We start from the raw sequence: 17839 nt of genomic DNA, 5'->3' as shown, positions 1-17839 counted from the left end.
TCACTCTCCCTCCCTCTCTCTCTCTCTTCTTCCTTCCCCTAGCTGCCTCTATTTTTCTCATCAGTGAATTGGCAACCCCGTTGGCTTGTTCAGTCTCTGTTTTATCTCATAGATGAAATGCTTGACTCCTTTTTGGAAAACTGAGGAGGTTCTTTGGCAGACAAACTACAGTGTGTGTGTGGTGTGTGTGTGTGTAGCTCTGTGTTTGGATCCAAATCATATTTAGGAATTTATATACGTACCTTGTGTAATCTGTTGTTTGACCAATTGCCAAATCTGACTGTCCCATGTTGGTGGTGGTGGGGGGGGGATGTCTGGAATGTTCTGGAATGTTCTGGAATGTATTGTTCCTCACTTACATTTGATTGTTACATAAACAAACACAGTATAAAAAGAGTAAGACATGGTTTATAGTAAATCTCTTGATGCTGATCCCTTTGTCAAAAAATGTATGTGGAGACCAGTTCAAATAAGGAATGATTCTCTTGAGAGCGATGTTAAATGTTTACAAAAGAAATGTATCTTTTTATGCCAAGAGCAGAATTTTTAACATTTCAAACAAATTCCTCTCATGCATGGGATCCACACATACCTGCTGTACATGCAGTAAAGCTAGAATCCTGAAATAATAACAAATCGGAAACCCTACCTCAGTTTTGGTAAAAAGCTGATGGATGTGCCTGGAGAAATTGAACCACTCTCAAATTTGTAGGCAGGGGTATGGGTGCAAGGACTGACCATCCATGATCTCAAAATGATCGTTCTAACCATGTTTTGAGGTTATAGGCCTACAGTGTTTGTTTACATTTACATTGTTTACAAATATTGGAGTAAAATAAGCTTAAATGTTGGGTTCTGTTGTGGTATGGCAATTGAACTAAGCTCATGAGGCATTTATAAGTTATGTTCTTCAAGAATCAATGGGTATACAGTGAGCTACAAACTATTGGGACAGTAACACATTTTTTACTGCTTTGGCTCTGTACTCCAGCACTTTGGATTTGAAATGATACTATGAGGTTAAAGTGCAGACTGCTTTAATTTGAGGGTAATTTCATCCATATCGAGTGAACCGTTTAGAAATTAAAGCAATTTTTGTACATAGTCCCCCCCCCCCCATTTTAGGGGACCAAAAGTATTGTGACAAATTCACTTATATGTGTATTTAAGTAGTAAAAAGTTAAGTATTTGGTCCTATATTGATAGCACGCAATGACTACATCAGGCTTGTGACTACATTGGTTGCAAGTTCAAATCCCCAAGCTGACAAAAAAGGACTGTAATTTTTAAACAGTTCACCTGATATGAATTCAATTAAAGCTGACATTCTGCACTTTAACCTCATATTTATTGTATAATTTCAAATCCAAAGTGCTGGAGTACAGAGCCAAAACAACAACAAAACAATGTGTCACTGTCCCAATACTTTTGAAACTGACTGTATATCATTAAAGGTAGACTCAGCTAAATTATGTTGCCACAAGCAGCACAGCAAATATTGAGATGAGCGAGATGTGAGACGTCGCTCTCACATAGTCCCACACAGTATCTGAGCATGTGCATGGGTTAGCTTCATGCTGTTCACAGCTTGGTAGCCAGGACACCAAAATAGTGGAGGAGTTGAGCTTCGCGCTTCAACGCTCTTAGTTGTTGCAGAAATGGACCCACTATGCTGTTTACTTTCTGTATCTACGTCATATCGCGGAGTCTACCTTTAATTTACAAGTCCAACAATGTATGTAGCATCTAAGGATTCTAGCTGGGAACCGATCATGGTATTTTTTTTTTTTTTTGCTTGTTTAATATTTCCATATTTCTTCATTTCTTTCTTTTAATTTGGGGGGTTGTGTGTATTGTTTTGTATTGTTAGGTATTACTGCACTGTTGGACCTAGGGACATAAGGATTTCGCAATAACATCTGCAAAATATGTGTACCCTACCAATACAAAAATAACATTTCTCAGAATTTCTTATCAACCACTGAGACCCCAGTGGTCAAAGTCTGCCTAAATAAAATCTGCATAGCCTAGTTACAGTTACACATACTGTACTTTTGAGGTGATGATCTGGATGGAGCCTCATCACTTATGTTTTGTGTAGAAATATAACTTTTGTGCACAGTGCCACCCAGAGGTGAAGTTTAAAAAAGTGCACCAAACAATCGTACCTCTAAAATCAGTATTGTTGTCCTCCTAACTTGAGCATTACAGATTCATAGTAATCAAGCATTATTTACATGTGAAAATGTAATTGGGTGCATTACATTTTATTAGTGACCAACTTGCACATCCACAATGTGGCTTTAAATGTGACAATTACCAACTCCCCCGCTAGTGGTCAGTCTACTGTAGATTGGTGGTTTTCAAATGCCATCTTTGTAGACTGGGTAACGCTCGTTTTGCCTCGGCCGGTTCCCCTGATGCACGGAGAATTATTTGTAGAATGGTCGTGAGTAAACTCAATACCCCAGGGCACCAAGCGATTCAAAAACGAACGCCCCCAATTTCATCAGGAAGGACGAAATCACAACCTGAGTGACAACAGAGAGAAATAGGAAGAGAGGCCAACTAGGCAGAACATTTGTCTCCCTCCAGTAGATAGCGTTTGTTCGTTGTTCCGCCGCCAAGCAAGGAGTTTTTGTATGGAGATCAATTTCGAATTGGGGCAAAATAAAAATGTATGGCTTATTTACTGCGTGAGATATGAGCAGGGCACGTGATATCCCGGCAACTCTTTAAAATAGCACTTAATATCGGAATTGTAAGATGGCTATGCATATTCATGAGATGAGGCTAGTAGCATAGCCTCTATCTCAAATTAATTTAAAGGGCTTTATTGGCATAGGAAACATGTTTACATTGCCAAAGCAAGTGAAATAGATGATCAACAATACAAAATTAAGATAAAAAGTACACTCACAAGTTTCAAAGGAATGAACATTTCAAGTGTCATGTTATGACTATTGTATAGCGTTCTCTCTCTCTCGCTCCCTCTCCATTGAATACAGGCGGTTGACGTCAACAGCCCTCGTCGAATATTTAAAAATATAATTAGAATAATGACACGTATCCACCAGGATAGGCGAGCGCTAGACATCCTGCCGTGCCGCTTTGTGCACAACGACTCCCATGGTAAGGGCGGAGACATGTATCTTGTCAGTATATCCATAATCTTTGGTCAGATGTACCGCACGGCAACGTGGTGACGCAATCTGTGTACACACGGCGTGAGTAGCAGCTTGTTTCCTGAAAATAGAAATCCCCCAACTCACCTAATCAAACATTTGCTGTGTATGCGGATTGATTCGGTAGTTAGAGTGAGACGTTTGCTCCTGCGTGAAGTTCGTAGTGGCAGCCACGTGTTCATGAAATATAACCTAGCTAACAGTTTTGTTTTGATCGTACGACGATGCATTCTCGCCATTGCTAGGTGGGCTAGCTAACTAGCTAGTGCCTTATCTCTTCAATTTCCTGCAATTTATTTTGAGCAGCGTTCCAGATTTTGTGTCGCTGGAGTTCAACACTAGGTAGGTCATCAAGCCTTGTCCTTTCATCGGCTAAAGTTAGCCGGCTTATTAGATATGCTGGGGTGTATTCACTAGTCTGATTCCGTTGCAAAACGTTTAGTTTGTTGTGAAATATTTTGCAATTGAAACCGTTTACTCCAAACGAAAACGAGAATTTCTATTGGACAAATTCAATTAGGACCCCTCCCCGTTTCGTTATTTTTGTTTCCTAGAGTAAACGGTTTCGTTGCAAAATATTTATATTTATTTAACCAGGTAAGTTGACTGAGAACACGTTCTCATTTACAGCAACGACCTGGGGAATAGTTACAGGGGATGAATGAGCCAAATGTAAGCTGGTGATGATCTGAGGGACAGCTTGGGAATTTAGCCAGGACAGTAGGGTTAACACCCCTACTCTTACAATAAGAGCATGGGATCTTTAATGACCTCAGAGAGTCTGATATCCTATCTGAAAGACAGCATCCTACACAGGGCAGTGTCCCCAATCACTGCCCCAGGGCATATATATATATATATATGTTGTTTTTTTTAAGACCAGAGGCACTCTGCCTCCTACTGGCCCTCCAACACCACTTCCAGCAGCATCTGGTCTCCCATCCAGGGACTGACCAGGACCAACCCTGCTTAGCTTCAGGAGCAAGCAAGCAGTGGAATGGAGGGTGGTATGCTGCAGGTTTGAAGCCATACAGAGCTGGTTACGATTCCAATTTCATCCTCCAGATGGCTAAACTCCAATGTACTGATAAAGGAAAGACCAATTTTCTTTGAAAAAATGTATAAGGAAGGTATCATGTTTAAGGCTGCAATATGTGACTTTTTGGGCAACCTGGCCAAATTCACATAGAAATCTGAGTTCTAGATGTCATTTTATTGAATGCAGTTCTGAGTGGTAGATGTGGTCAATGTGCGCTATTTCTGTTTCCCGTTAAGTTTAGTTTTTGCTTCTTACTTTTGGTTTTGTACACCAGCTGAAAGTACAATATTTTTAGTTATTGAAAATATATTTGACTATTTTGGGACAATGATTCTCTACACTTAAAATTGCTTGTTTTGTCACAAACTGAAACTGTTACAATTTTAGCAACCAGGAAATGGTAGTGCGATTTCTGCATTTTGCATCTTTTTAATATAATGCAACTTTGGATTTGACCCCCTTCTCAAAAGTAAATGGTTTAGACCATTTGGCAGTTTAGAGAGCTTGGTCCTTGTAACGCTTATCAGTCTAATGATCTAATACACTTTTTCAACTTGAATAATAGAATATAAGTTTCAATTTCTGAAGTTCTACATTTTCTGATCCACGCATGCGGGGTGGATTAGTGTTGCCTACACTATATAAAATAAAGTGATCTATTTAATGTGGTCCTTGGAGGCACACACTCACACCAGATATCCCCAAAGCAATGCTATACCATTCTAACAGCCATGGTGCATTGTCAGGACACCTAATGGAGTTAACTCTCTTGGTACTGTCACAGACTGCGAAGACATGGAGTTGTGCATTTCAGACCCTGCAGGCTGCCCTTCAAATTCGATACAACGTTATCCTCAATCCCCTGCGTATGCCAACACCTTGCATAGAGTCTAACAGCTAGCCTATATGTCGAAATTCCAGTGGCTACCTGTTTTACATGTTGTTTTGGAATTAATATGTGTCACATATTAGTTTGCAGACAATCTTTTTTTAGTTGAGTTAATAAAGCTGCATATCAACTTGATCTCTCTTTTGCTTTCTTGAGTAAGGCAGCTCCAAAATGCAGGTGTTTCAGCCTAGCGCAGTGCCATCAGAGGCCATCAGACTGTTAAATAGCCTTCACTAACACAGAGAGGCTTGCTGCCTACATACAGACTCAAATCATTGGCCACTTTAATAAATGGATCAGGAGTTACTTTCAATAATGCCACTTAAATAATGTTTACACATCTTACATTACTCATCTCACATGTGTATATACTGTATTTTATACCATCTATTGCATCTTGCCTATGCCGCTTGGTCATTGTGCATCCATATATTTATATGTACATATTCTTATTCCATCCCTTTAGATTTGTGTGTATTAGGTAGTTGTTGTGGAATTGTTAGATAATACTGCACTGTCAGTACTAGAAGCACAAGCATTTCGCGACACTTGCATTAACATCTGCTAACCATGTGTATGTGACCGATAACATTTTATTTTATTTGCATTCTGTGGTGGTGGGACAGCTAGCGGGGAATATGGAGCGTGGGGGTTGGTAATGTTCTCTAGTTGTGCCGTGATTGGCTCAGTTTTCTGTCACTCATAGGGACACTACGTCACCGCCAAATGGTAGAGCTCGAAACTTCAAGCCCCTTGGGTGCCGCCATAGAGTTACATTAGAAGTGCCCATCCAAGAAAGCTCAAGGTCATTGGCCACAGATAAAATTACGTCAAATCACGTTATATCTTCCGCAGCTTTGATTGGACTGATCATTCTTTCAAAATATTAGCTAGCAAGCTAGCAGTCGTCATCATCATGAATCAAGTCGACAATCTACTGGCAAGTCCTTTTTAATTTTTGTCATATGATGAGAAATAATGAAGAGAAATTATAGATAAAACATATCGGTGCTCATCGGCCATTGGACATGAACATTACACAACAAGTTGGAAATCTCACATTTAAAAATGAGTGGTTTGGAAGGAATCAGTGGCTAACTGGAAGCATTGCAAAGCAATCACTAGCCTGCTATTCAGTGGACTGGGTGTGTGGTCCCAATTTTGGGTTTAAGAGTATTTTTCCAAGCTTAAAAGGATAAACATTCTACATTGGTCATGGTGACAATCCAGCATGACTTCTGCCTCACTCAAAACATCTGGGAAATCTGATTTTAATGAGTTCAAGATAGAGGTCGACCGATTAAGATTTTTCAACGCCGATACCGATTATTGGAGGACCCAAAAAACCCGATACCGATTAATTGGACGATTTTATTTATTTATTTAGGCTTATTATCTTGTGAATGTAGGCTAATGCACGGCTTGCGTGTCCCTGTCGGGCTCACAGGCTTCCCCCGAACACCTGTGATGGATGGGGCGCGGGGTCGGTTAAAGCGCTGGGACAGGGATTTTAAGGTCCATTATTCTAACCTATTACAGGCCTAGATTAGACACCAGCCTCTATGTTGAACAAGTAGCCGTTAGCAGTATAGCAGAAACAAATTGCATAATGATGCCCCTGTTTTGGGATAACCTATGCATCCTTCATTCCTCCCATCCTTGAAGATATCGCCGGCGGATGTGTGAAAGGAGATTTTACACTGGGCAACCAAGTCATGTCAGTTTAGTGAACATTTCTATAGCCTATGATCATTGATCTAATATCAAATCAAAGTTTGTCTCGTGTGCCGAATACAACAGGTGAACAGTGAAATGCTTACTTACAAACTCTAACCAATAGTGCAAAAAAGGTGTTAGGTGAGCCTGTTATATGTGCACAGTGGAGGATTTTAGCTTGTAAATCTTGGAGGGGCAAACTCAACATATTTATGTTTTATGCATGCCAGCAAAGCCACAACACTAAACGATACATTAATTGCACTATAACGGTGACAAACGGTACCCATAAACTGTTAGGGCCTACATAAAGCTGTCCCAACAGCAGAGCTTTCTTTACAGCACCATGGAGTGAATCCTTACCACTGCTACACCTGGCTATCAGCGGAGCTTTGTCTGGCAGCAAACCAGTTCATTCAACCTCATTTACTGTGTTTTTTAAAAAGATAGCTGATATGGCTGACTTGCTTCAACAAATGTGGAGTCTACTGACAGTTGAGATGTATAAACTATAGCACAAGGGAACGATGAGCGGATAAGAGGCAAATCCGTAATTTCGATTAAGACATTTTAATGAGCGAGCTAAGACGGACGTAGTCAATATAATTAACTGGATTGTCGTTTCTCTTTGCTTATTTGAGCTAGTCATGCCATATAATGGACTTGGTCTATCTTCTGTATAACACCCCTGCCTTGTCACAACACAACTGATTGGCTTAAACGCATTAAGAAGGAAAGAAATTCCACAAATTCACTTTTACCAACGCCCACCTGTTAATTTCAATGTATTCCAGGTGACTACCTAATGAAGCTGGTTGAGAGAATGCCAAGCGTGTGCAAAGCTGTCATCAAGGCAAGGGGTGGCTACTTTGGAGAAGTTTATATTTTAGATTCTTCGAAGTAACCACCCGTTGCCTTGATGACAGCTTTGCACACTCTTCGCATTCTCTCAAACAGCTTCACCTGGAATGCTTTTCCAACAGTCTTGAAGAAGTTCCCACATATGCTGAGCACTTGTTGTTTGCTTTTCCTTCACTCTTCGGTCCAACTCATCCTAAACCACCTCAATTGGGTTGAGGTCGAGTGATTGTGGAGGTCAGGTTATCTGATGCAGCACCCCATCACTCTCCTTCTTGGTCAAATAACCGGTACACAGCCTGGAGATGTGTTCGGTCATTGTCCTGTTGAAAAACAAATGATAGTCCCACTAAGCCCAAACCAGATGGGATGGCGTATGGCTGCAGAATTCTGTGGTAGCCATGCTGGTTAAGTGTGCCTTGAATTCTAAATAAATCACTGACAGTGTCACCAGCAAAGCAACATCACACCACCTCTATGCTTCACGGTGGGATCCACACATGCAGGGATCATCTGTTTACCTACTCTGCGTCTCACAAAGACAGGCGATTGGAACCAAAAATCTCAAATTGATGAAATTAGCCTGTTCATGTAAAAATGACCAAATACACTGTTTACACTAAAACTACCAAAACGAGATATTATGGTGAACCTGAAAAAATAGAATCCGAATGATTTTGAAAACCCCAATCAGCAGTTGGATGCGAGTTGTGTGTCTACTCCGGTAAAATACCAGCGCATTTGGTAACAATGAACCAGCTAATTGCATTGGCTTTCACTCAACTAATAAAGCCTATGCTTTAGTAATGAAGCCTATGCAAAACTATACCTGGCAAAAGCCATTTTTACAAGCATATGAAGGTGAATATCCTATAACAGGGATAGGCCTTGTAGACTAAACTCCACTCCACGGTGAAGGAAGCATACAGGCAAGACCAGGCGTTGTGGAATCTAGCTACATCGATTCGCCCAAGGTCAATACTTAAAAAAAGAAGTGAATTATGAAATGCCAACCTTGTACCTATATTCGTCCTCTGTAGTTGCTTGCTTTTCTTTGCGGAAATCTGTACTTTTTCAATAAATGTTAATAAAATACACACACGGACTGTTTGCTCGTTGCTGTTGCTCGGTAGTGGTATTTTAAAATAAGGTGGGCGTTTTTCATGATTCACCTTTTTTTAAAAATATTGGTCTTCTACAAATCGACGTAGTCGGAGCTAGATTCCACAAAGCCTGGTGTCGGCTCCAGCCTTTGGTGAAGTTCATCAGAAACGTCCTTCACCACGAAGTGAGGTTTAGTCCGCTAGGATAGGCCTGCCTCTCGTTGACACGAGCAACTGTGTCTCCCGCACTGTTGTTATCTGACAGTCGTAGTCAGTTACATGCATAAAAGTTCAATAGGCTATGAGCTGGACGCATCATTTCAGACACAACAGAGAAGACATTTTCGGAATAAAACCATAATAAAATAAAACCAACATTTACTGAATGGTTATTCTTAACGTTTTAATCCGTGTTCTGACCGACGCTTGCTTAATTTGGATCCGTTTGGGCTCCCTCGGACTGATGCGCTAGTATCTTAGGCACAGGTCCCCGGTTTAAATGTTTATCGGTGACAGTTACATCCCTAATGTGCATCTTTCCCTTTCAAGAAGATTAGATTTGCATCTAGATATGTGGGGTCCATATGTCACATAAACACATTTTCCATTGAAAATGTAAATTGCTGCTGATGGAGCTCATTAGCTGGGCCTCTCTGAGCTGTGTGTGTGTGTGCAAATGATGTATGTGTCTATGGTATATGGAGGCACCTGAGCTGAATCATAAGGGAGGAAACTAGGCACGTACCCCCCCCACACACACACATATATTTGATCTAAAATCATCATCACCCATTCATGAATTGTTATAACTAATATTGATCAATATTTATCTTTAAAAATGTGCTATGACATAGCCAATGAATAGGCACAACTTTTGATTTCACCTCAGTCTCATAATCAAATGGTTTAAACCGTTTGGAAGTTTTGATGGACTCCAATTGAGCTCTTCTTCTTCTCCCACTTCGACCACGCCGCGCTGTTGGCAAAAATGATGTCCTTGTTATGACTAGCTAGCCAAGAACAACACTATTATAGTCAAGTGATGAGGCTATCCACCTTACCCAGTGTTGTTGTAGACAGGTGTGTTCATCAGTCCGTGAGCAAGCAAGGACACTGAACCTGGAAGAAGCCATGGCTAACTACTGGAGGATGGCTTGGCGCAGATACCTTCTGGCTGTGTCCATGGCCCTGTTCTGCCTGCTCCACAACCCCATGGACGTCCATGCCCGGCCAGCTAACATGTCATCCCTGAAGGACAAGAACAGCCCCACCAGTAAGGAGGAGAATGAGATCCTTCCCCCAGACCATCTGAACGGGATGAAGCTGGAGATGGATGGTCACATCAATAAAGGCTTCCACCAGGAGGTGTTCCTGGGTAAGGAGATGGAGGAGTTTGAAGAGGACTCTGAGCCCAGGAGGAACAGGAACAAGCTCATTGACATCTTCAGAAAGTAAGTGGGGATGACTGGCTTTCAATGTCTTGACTCATGAGTCATATACATCCTCTCTGTGTTGTGTACATCCACCAGATGTTTCCAGTTTTATCTGTGCAGAGTGCCTGCGTTGCATTTCTATAATTTTGTGTGGGCCATTGTGAAATGGTGTGTAGGTGCGAGGTTGTAATTACGATAAATCCACATTTCTTAGTTGGGAGTTTGGATCATGTCTAAGTAGCCTATACCCATCCCATTAATGTGTACACCGTTCGTGGACCGGTTCCTATTTTAAACGATCGGGTGGGCACGAACAAATGAGGCTAGATTATCTCTTATGATAAACAAAACAGTGTTCCTGAGAATGGAGACGTGAGTGCACCGACTAGGTCAACCACAGCAGTCTTAAGTAAATATCTGGCCTTATCCACCCCATACTGGGTAAGCTAGGTGTCAAGTAGTAAAAGCTAGGAGTCTGATTTTGTAAATACTGTTGAAGCGAAACAGTCCAGGTATTTTAGTCCGACTTGTCACCCTCGCCAAATTTCAAGGTGCCTTGACAAATCCTCACCACCGTTCCATTATCTTGACCCTATATGGCGAAGGAGTGACTGTGTTGGAAAAGCATGAAAGCTGAAACATTTTCAAAGCATATTTTGAGCTAAGGTTGCATCTTACTTAGTTAGAAAAATATCCAAAATAATCTGGGTTTGTGGCTGAAGCAGATATATGAGAGTGGGTTTGAATAAACTACTTGAACTTGATATTCCATTTGAGTGTTTGTTTGAAAAAATGCTGACTGTCTTCAGGGTGGACTTTAATAAAGATAAGAGCGTCAGTGCCAAGGAGATGCAGCGCTGGATCGTGGAGAAGACCGAGGAACACTTCCAGGAGGCTGTGAGAGAGAACAAAATGAGCTTCCATGCTGTGGACCCAGATGGAGATGGTAAGCGAGACGACAGTCGTATCTGGATGAAAACAGACTGAAACAAGCAGGGACTACCTGGACTTGTTCAGCAATAACCAATATTTTTCATTTTCTGTAGCTGTAGACTAATGAATACAACCCTGATACATGGCCATGATGGTGGCCTATTCGTTGAGAGCAATGCGTTTGTTACCGACACTGATGTCCTACTGTTAGGCCTCCGACCTGAAATGTGTGGTCCACAATACATCTCAGACCTGAAATGTGTGGGCCACAATACATCTCAGACCTGAAATGTGTGGGCCACAATACAGCTCAGACCTGAAATGTGTGGGCCACAATACATCTCAGACCTGAAATGTGTGGGTCACAATACATCTCAGACCTGAAATGTGTGGGCCACAATACATCTCAGACCTGAAATGTGTGGGTCACAATACATATCAGACCTGAAATGTGTGGGCCACAATACATCTCAGACCTGAAATGTGTGGGCCACAATACATCTCAGACCTGAAATGTGTGGGCCACAATACATCTCAGACCTGATGACAATACAGCACTGTTTACTAAAACTGCCTCAAAATCCTTCCTAAACGGTCTAGCCCCAATCCATAAACCGTTCTATTCTCGTCATAGGCCATGTGACATGGGATGAATACCGGGTGAAGTTTCTGGCCAGCAAAGGATTCAACAAGAAGGAAATGGCTGACAAGATAAAGAACAGTGAAGAACTGAAGGTGGATGAGGAGAGTAAGTTTATCCACAACGATACGACCTGCACAACACTTCTGGTTGTCGTCTGTGCATTTCTACTGATTAATCAGGAATTCTGGCTTTTCTGACTATCCTCTTTTCATACTATCATTGAAACTGACCTACCCCCAAACCAATATCGTTTTCCTGATCACATCCCGATAGTAGCCTATTGCCCCTAGCTCTGCCAGTGATGCTTGTACTTACTGTCTCTTCGCAGCCCAGGAGGTGCTGGAGAGTCTGAAGGACCGCTGGTTCCAGGCTGATAACCCCCCAGCCGACCAGCTGCTGAACGAGGAAGAGTTCCTCTCCTTCCTGCACCCGGAGCACAGCAAAGGAATGCTCAAATACATGGTCAAGGAGATTGTTCGCGACCTAGGTACGGTCTTCTCTACTCGCTCACATTTAGTTTGGATTTGAATTCAGTTTATTGTTTCTATGTATCATGCTATACGTTTTAGTATAAGTGATAGTTAAGAGTATGAAAAGGAGAATGAATTAAAGGTGGAAGACAAACATGCAGAATGAATACATAAGTTGTGGATGCCCATGATCGATCATGAAAAGTGTTACTATAAAGCTATCTGAGTGTGATGTGTATTTTGTGTTGTTTTTACAGACCAGGACAGTGACAAGAAGCTGACTCTGTCGGAGTTCATCTCCCTGCCCATGGGCACTGTGGAGAACCAGCAGGCTCAGGACATCGATGATGACTGGGTACGAGAGAGGAAAAAGGAGTTTGAGGAGGTCATCGATGGCAACCATGATGGCATCGTAACCATGGAGGAACTACAGGTGGGTGCCGTGTGTGCTGGTTATACTGCAGGACCTGATGGCATGGTCTTTTCTAATAAAAAATGGGTTTGGGTGGGCGTGGCTAAATTTGACAGAACCTGCCTCATCTTGGCGCTGAATAATTTTTTTATTCAAATTTTTTTTAAAGAACATTTCTTGCAGTTCTACACATTTTCCATGGAGCTGAGAGAAACTTTAGCAACTTTTGCAGTTTTAAAAGCAAATGTCCTATGAACAACACATTTCCTCCCATTCTATGCATTTTGCCATGGCTAATGCTGTTTTTTAAAAAACAAATAAATACTACTAAATTCATTGTTTTTGGAATTCTCAATTCTCCCTCACTGTGTAGTTCATATTTTGGTGCTTGTTAGTTCTCAAAGATATTATAAAAGATATATATATATGTATATAGCTCCATTATCCATACTTTGTATATGATTTTAGTAGTTTAAGCTTGCACCAAGTGTTTTTCCATCAAACATTTTTTTTACACGGTTTCCTTCTTCCCCCGTCTTTCCGCCGTGCTCTCTCTGCTCTCCAGGAGTACATGGACCCGATGAACGAGTACAACGCGCTGAACGAGGCTAAGCAGATGATTGCTGTGGCTGACGAGAACCAGAACCACAACTTGGAACTGGAGGAGATTCTCAAGTACAGCGAATACTTCACTGGCAGCAAGCTCATGGACTATGCCCGGAATGTTCACGAGGAGTTCTAAAGCTCTAAAGACGAACTGTCCTACAAAATCCTTCCCGTTCCCTTCTAATGGGGGCATCCTGGTAAGTCTGCTCTAACGACAGGTCTGTCTTGAAAAAAAAGCTTCATGTTGGGATGTTTTAGTGTGCAATTGTGTTTAAATCCTAGTCCCAGCCGACTGACCCGCCCGGGCCTCCTCTACTGACTCTTAAAGTAAGGCCTAAAACATCCTTCATATCTGGACTGTCTGCCTCTTCTAAACATCCCATCAGAATGAACCATAGCCGAGGTCTGCCTTCTGTCTACAGTGGTACTCAAGTTGAATTGTCTTACCTCTATGTATTGGTCTTTCTCAGTGCATTCTAGACACTACGTCACCTTCATGGTTCATTTGTGTGGATGCTATATTGTGAAATGTATGTATATGAGGGATTCAAACAAGATTCCTTCTTTTTTCTTCTCCCCTCTATCGAAGTAGTGTAAATGAAGGATTACACAATCAAACCTATTATTTGTAGCAGGGCCTCTAATTTGACTCCACACATGTTGATTTTAAACTCGCACAACAATGGTAAATCCAAAATAAAGAAAGTAATTACATCACATATTTTCATTGCCATTTCAAAATTAGCTATAGCCTACCTGCGTACCACAATGTTGCTTGGAAGTAACTGGTCTTTACGAAGTTAGCAATCATGTCCATGATTGAGCTGAACCACAGTAACCACTGTATTCTCCACACTTACTGACTCCATAATGTGCTTGCTGCCCTTGTTCTAAGGGTTACACTGGTACATTTTTAATAGGTGTTTATGATTCTCTGATCTGTCCTGTTCTTTACAATTAGTGCTTATGTGTGATAATTATGTTTTAACTCCCTGCTGCAATAGGTCATATTTTATTTCCAATACATTTGTTTACGTTTGTATCTATAATTCCAAATGGGATTGTGCATTTTAAGCATCTCCAAAATGCTAGTCGATTGTCAACATCTCAGTTTAATGTTTGAAACTGGTGTAAGAAATTAACTTATTTATTTATTTGTTGTTGGTGTGCGTTTTTTGTTTTCTCTTAAAGACATTTTTATAAATCAGTAAAAATAATATTCAGTATTTTCCCAGTGTTGTATTTTGTTGTTCAATACTTGTGTTTTATTCAGGTTATGATAATTACATATTTTCCATACATTTCTGATGAATATGACTTAATTGTCATTAAGAAATCCCGTATTAGCCCTTGTCATGCTTTGCCAAAGCTCTATAATATATGTATAATATGCATTCATCAATTGTTTTCCTGCTTCAAGGACAATATCCTGTGGAGATATCAGTAATTTGGATCCCTCTTGAGCTCCTGTCATCTCATTGAATTTATAAAAGAAAAAGCTCACGCTATCAGAATGTGACAACGCTTTATACATTGTATTCCCGATTTACTTGTAAACCAATAAATATTTCTCATCAATCTCTGACCATACTTTGTCCTCTGTGTTATGCGTCCATAAATGTTTCATCATTTTAGCACACTAACTTGATGGCCAATAGTTTTCCACTAGGCTTTTTAAATGGTACAACATTTTCGAGCTTGCCATGAGTGGAGCTTCCCTCATTCTGTTTTTATTTGTAGTAGTTGCTATGAGACCATTGTTATTTTCTGACTCAAAATTCTGTGAACCGCATTGGCTTTCTACAGCCACCCACAGAAATTGTCAAAACAATAACATTAGGCCTTGAATTATCAATTGTCTTATTTATGACCAAATATTATAAACATGTCTGTAAATTTGTCAGACTATTTCAAAAGCTATTTTGGCGAGAACCTTCGAGACCAGCTATTGTGAGTAAAAAAATATGACATTTAACCTAGACGTTGAAGGAACTTTTCGCCCTAAAATGTTAGCAGCTTCTATCTGTTCCATTTAATGTATGACTTTCCTCTCCCTACCCAGACACAACATTATGATTAGCAGAAGGCTCATGGTTTATGTTAAGAAGAAATAAGATAGTCAATCCCCACTGACCATTTTGACAGGAAGGCCACGTCCGCAGCAGATGAGATGCTGGCCCCCTCCTCCCGTCTACTGCAGAAGAGACGGGAGGCCATGGAGGTCAACAATGCTATGACGCTGCAAAGAGAGGTACATGTATATATTTTTTTTAATTGTCTCATTGTACCTCAAACCGACAATTCCTGGCAATAAAATTATATGACGAATTAGTACAATCCTCTAAATCAAGTCTCCACACAATCCTCCTGTATGATATGGTCTCACTTTACATTCGGTTTGGGTTTCAGGATTTTGAGTCAACTCTCAGAGCCCTGAGAATCCGCAAGGATGAGCTCATAGAGAAGGAGGGCCAGATGAAGGAATATCTGCAGAAATTTGACAACTTTCTGAAGGTACGGTCATAGCTTCTGAACATCACTTCTTAGACTAAACTATTGAGCCCGTCAGTCAGACTTTGAGATGAATTGGTCATGCTCTTCCGTGATCTCATTTCAGGAGAACGAGGTGAAACGATGTCGAGCTGTTAGGAAGGCCGGCCGAGAGAGGGAACTGACCAATCAGAAGCAGGTGGACCTGCTCACTCTCCAGGAGGAGACGAAAGCTCTCGTCAAAGAGAGGGACCGTCTGGAGAAACGAGTGCAGAAGAATGCCATATACCCCCATTACCTTGATAAAGTGGTACAGGCCAGTGAACAGGTAGGTCATAGTGAGGATTAGAACTCTTGAGGTAGTGTGTGATTTGACTGGCCTTCACAGACAAACCAATCCCTAGCCACTTGTATCTGACCAGATTGGATAGCTCTAAGCAATATATTGGTGACTTAATCTTGCCCTGTGATAAGCCAGGTGGAATATTGTAGCCATATTGCTGACACCTGTCCCATCCTCTTAGGTCTACACAAGAGCCTAAACCGTAGGGGTTAGGTGTTGATTTGGAATTCCTTTTGTGCATCTCAGTTTCAGGAGGCCAGACAGGTGATGTCTCGCTACGACACGTTGATGCTGACCCGGGAGGACCTGGTGCGGACCACCCAGCAGAACCAGGACAGCACGGAGAACGCCCGGGCCCAGCTGGCCCGCTTCACAGAGCAGAGCAATGACACCCTGCTGCACTACAACAACACTCTGGCCCAGCTACAGAGCCAGCTGGACAAGGCCCGCGCTGAGGGCATGATCTGGGTGAGACATGAGATGATCGCGTTCCCTATGGGTATTTTACAGCGATTGATCTCTGAGGGACAGTATCCCAGACGCGGCTTAATAAAGCTAGTCCTGAACCTCCCCCTTTTCAGTTTGTGTCCGGGACACCAGCCCTGAGTGTCCTCAAAGGGAACCAAGTGTCTGATCAAAGGATGATCATTTCTCTCTTGATATACAGGAATCGAGATGGGCCCACATTCAGAACACAGCTGCCAAGAAGACACTGCTGTTGGGCACAATCAAGATGGCCACTCTTAATCTGTACCAGTGTGTGTGCAAGAGGGCGAAAGACACTGGGGAATCGCCTATTGCTCCAGAGGACACTATTAAGCAGCTGGAGAAGGTACTTTAGGGTACTGTTAACTCACGACTCATTATTACTCATGAACTCACAGCACATCATAGGGGGGTAGAAATTATTAGCATCCTGATATGTGACCATTGTGCTCTGATGCATAATTTGTCTCTGATCACATCGATTTCCTTCATCTGCCAGAATATATAGCGGATATCATATATTGACTAGACATTTGCATAAATTGTGAATCCTCTATTACTCATTCATCAACTCTCAGGTATTCAGAGGGAATTTCCACTAGACCAAGCGTGTTCAAAATCATAACTAATATGACTTATTTTGACAGATCCAGACCTTCCTAGCCGATCTGATCTGCATTTGGGAGGAGGTGAACAAGCCGGATCAGCCAGGGCCAACCGGACACAGATAGATGATCCGCGTCATTCAATAGAGCTGTTTTGTATGAAAGTTTAGATTCTATACTATATTGTCATTGCCCTTTGCTTATCAACAAAAAGCATTATTGCACTGATCAGATCAAAAATATAAAGATATTTTGAGACATTGATAGTGTATTTTTTTGGGGGAATTTGGGATTGACCAGTTGGCAATAATATATTGATTACAGTGTGTTCTATGTAGCACTTCACATAGTAAGATTGTATGAATGACCGTGTCACAAACCATTCACTCTTATATCCAACAGCTATTTATATACTCATGAATCATCATTGGATTCAATACAATTCACCAAATGAATATCACCATTTGCAATGCGGTCTAATGGACTGTGGTTACTTAGTGTGAGCTGCCCAATCGGATTTCTACTTTACACATTAACAAGTTCACATACACCATCATTGCACATGACAAGATCCCAACTATCAACAGCACTATTGACTTATAAGGCCTAGACAGCCTACTAAACGGAT

At 41.3% G+C, this 17839-nt stretch overlaps 2 protein-coding genes across 3 annotated transcripts; both read left to right on the top strand.

The window, feature by feature from the left end:
- Positions 1-3186: 3186 nt before the first annotated feature.
- Positions 3187-14865, top strand: LOC115102471 (45 kDa calcium-binding protein-like). 2 transcript variants are annotated; one of them, XM_029622460.2, is made up of 7 exons: positions 3187-3527; positions 9871-10241; positions 11033-11169; positions 11791-11904; positions 12128-12286; positions 12527-12702; positions 13247-14865. In XM_029622460.2, exons 2-7 carry the CDS (start codon positions 9922-9924, stop codon positions 13421-13423), a joined length of 1083 nt encoding a protein of 360 aa, XP_029478320.1. In that variant the 5' UTR covers positions 3187-3527; positions 9871-9921; the 3' UTR covers positions 13424-14865. The 2 variants fall into 2 exon arrangements, with proteins under 2 accessions (XP_029478320.1, XP_029478318.1); XM_029622458.2 differs by having other exon boundaries at positions 9867-10241.
- A 100-nt stretch (positions 14866-14965) lies between these two features.
- Positions 14966-17472, top strand: LOC115102472 (coiled-coil domain-containing protein 42-like). The gene is made up of 5 exons (XM_029622461.2): positions 14966-15801; positions 15905-16105; positions 16367-16588; positions 16788-16952; positions 17254-17472. Exons 1-5 carry the CDS (start codon positions 15664-15666, stop codon positions 17335-17337), a joined length of 810 nt encoding a protein of 269 aa, XP_029478321.1. The 5' UTR covers positions 14966-15663; the 3' UTR covers positions 17338-17472.
- Positions 17473-17839: the final 367 nt, after the last annotated feature.

This window comes from Oncorhynchus nerka, linkage group LG20 (genome assembly GCF_034236695.1).
Source record: "Oncorhynchus nerka isolate Pitt River linkage group LG20, Oner_Uvic_2.0, whole genome shotgun sequence".
In the NCBI taxonomy this organism is placed as follows: domain Eukaryota; kingdom Metazoa; phylum Chordata; class Actinopteri; order Salmoniformes; family Salmonidae; genus Oncorhynchus; species Oncorhynchus nerka.
The sequence above is the reverse complement of the archived record's forward strand: the minus strand, read 5'-3'. Positions and strand labels throughout refer to the sequence as shown.

Excerpts from the sequence above, each read along its gene's own strand:
- LOC115102471 (XM_029622460.2), top strand. The coding sequence starts at position 9,922 with ATGGCTAACTACTGGAGGATGGCTTGGCGCAGATACCTTCTGGCTGTG. Across the intron at positions 12,287-12,526 it reads GGAGATTGTTCGCGACCTAG|ACCAGGACAGTGACAAGAAG; the intron begins GTACGGTCTTCT and ends TTGTTTTTACAG. Across the intron at positions 12,703-13,246 it reads TAACCATGGAGGAACTACAG|GAGTACATGGACCCGATGAA; the intron begins GTGGGTGCCGTG and ends TCTGCTCTCCAG.
- LOC115102472 (XM_029622461.2), top strand. The coding sequence starts at position 15,664 with ATGGTCTCACTTTACATTCGGTTTGGGTTTCAGGATTTTGAGTCAACT. Across the intron at positions 15,802-15,904 it reads AATTTGACAACTTTCTGAAG|GAGAACGAGGTGAAACGATG; the intron begins GTACGGTCATAG and ends ATCTCATTTCAG. Across the intron at positions 16,953-17,253 it reads CTATTAAGCAGCTGGAGAAG|ATCCAGACCTTCCTAGCCGA; the intron begins GTACTTTAGGGT and ends TTATTTTGACAG.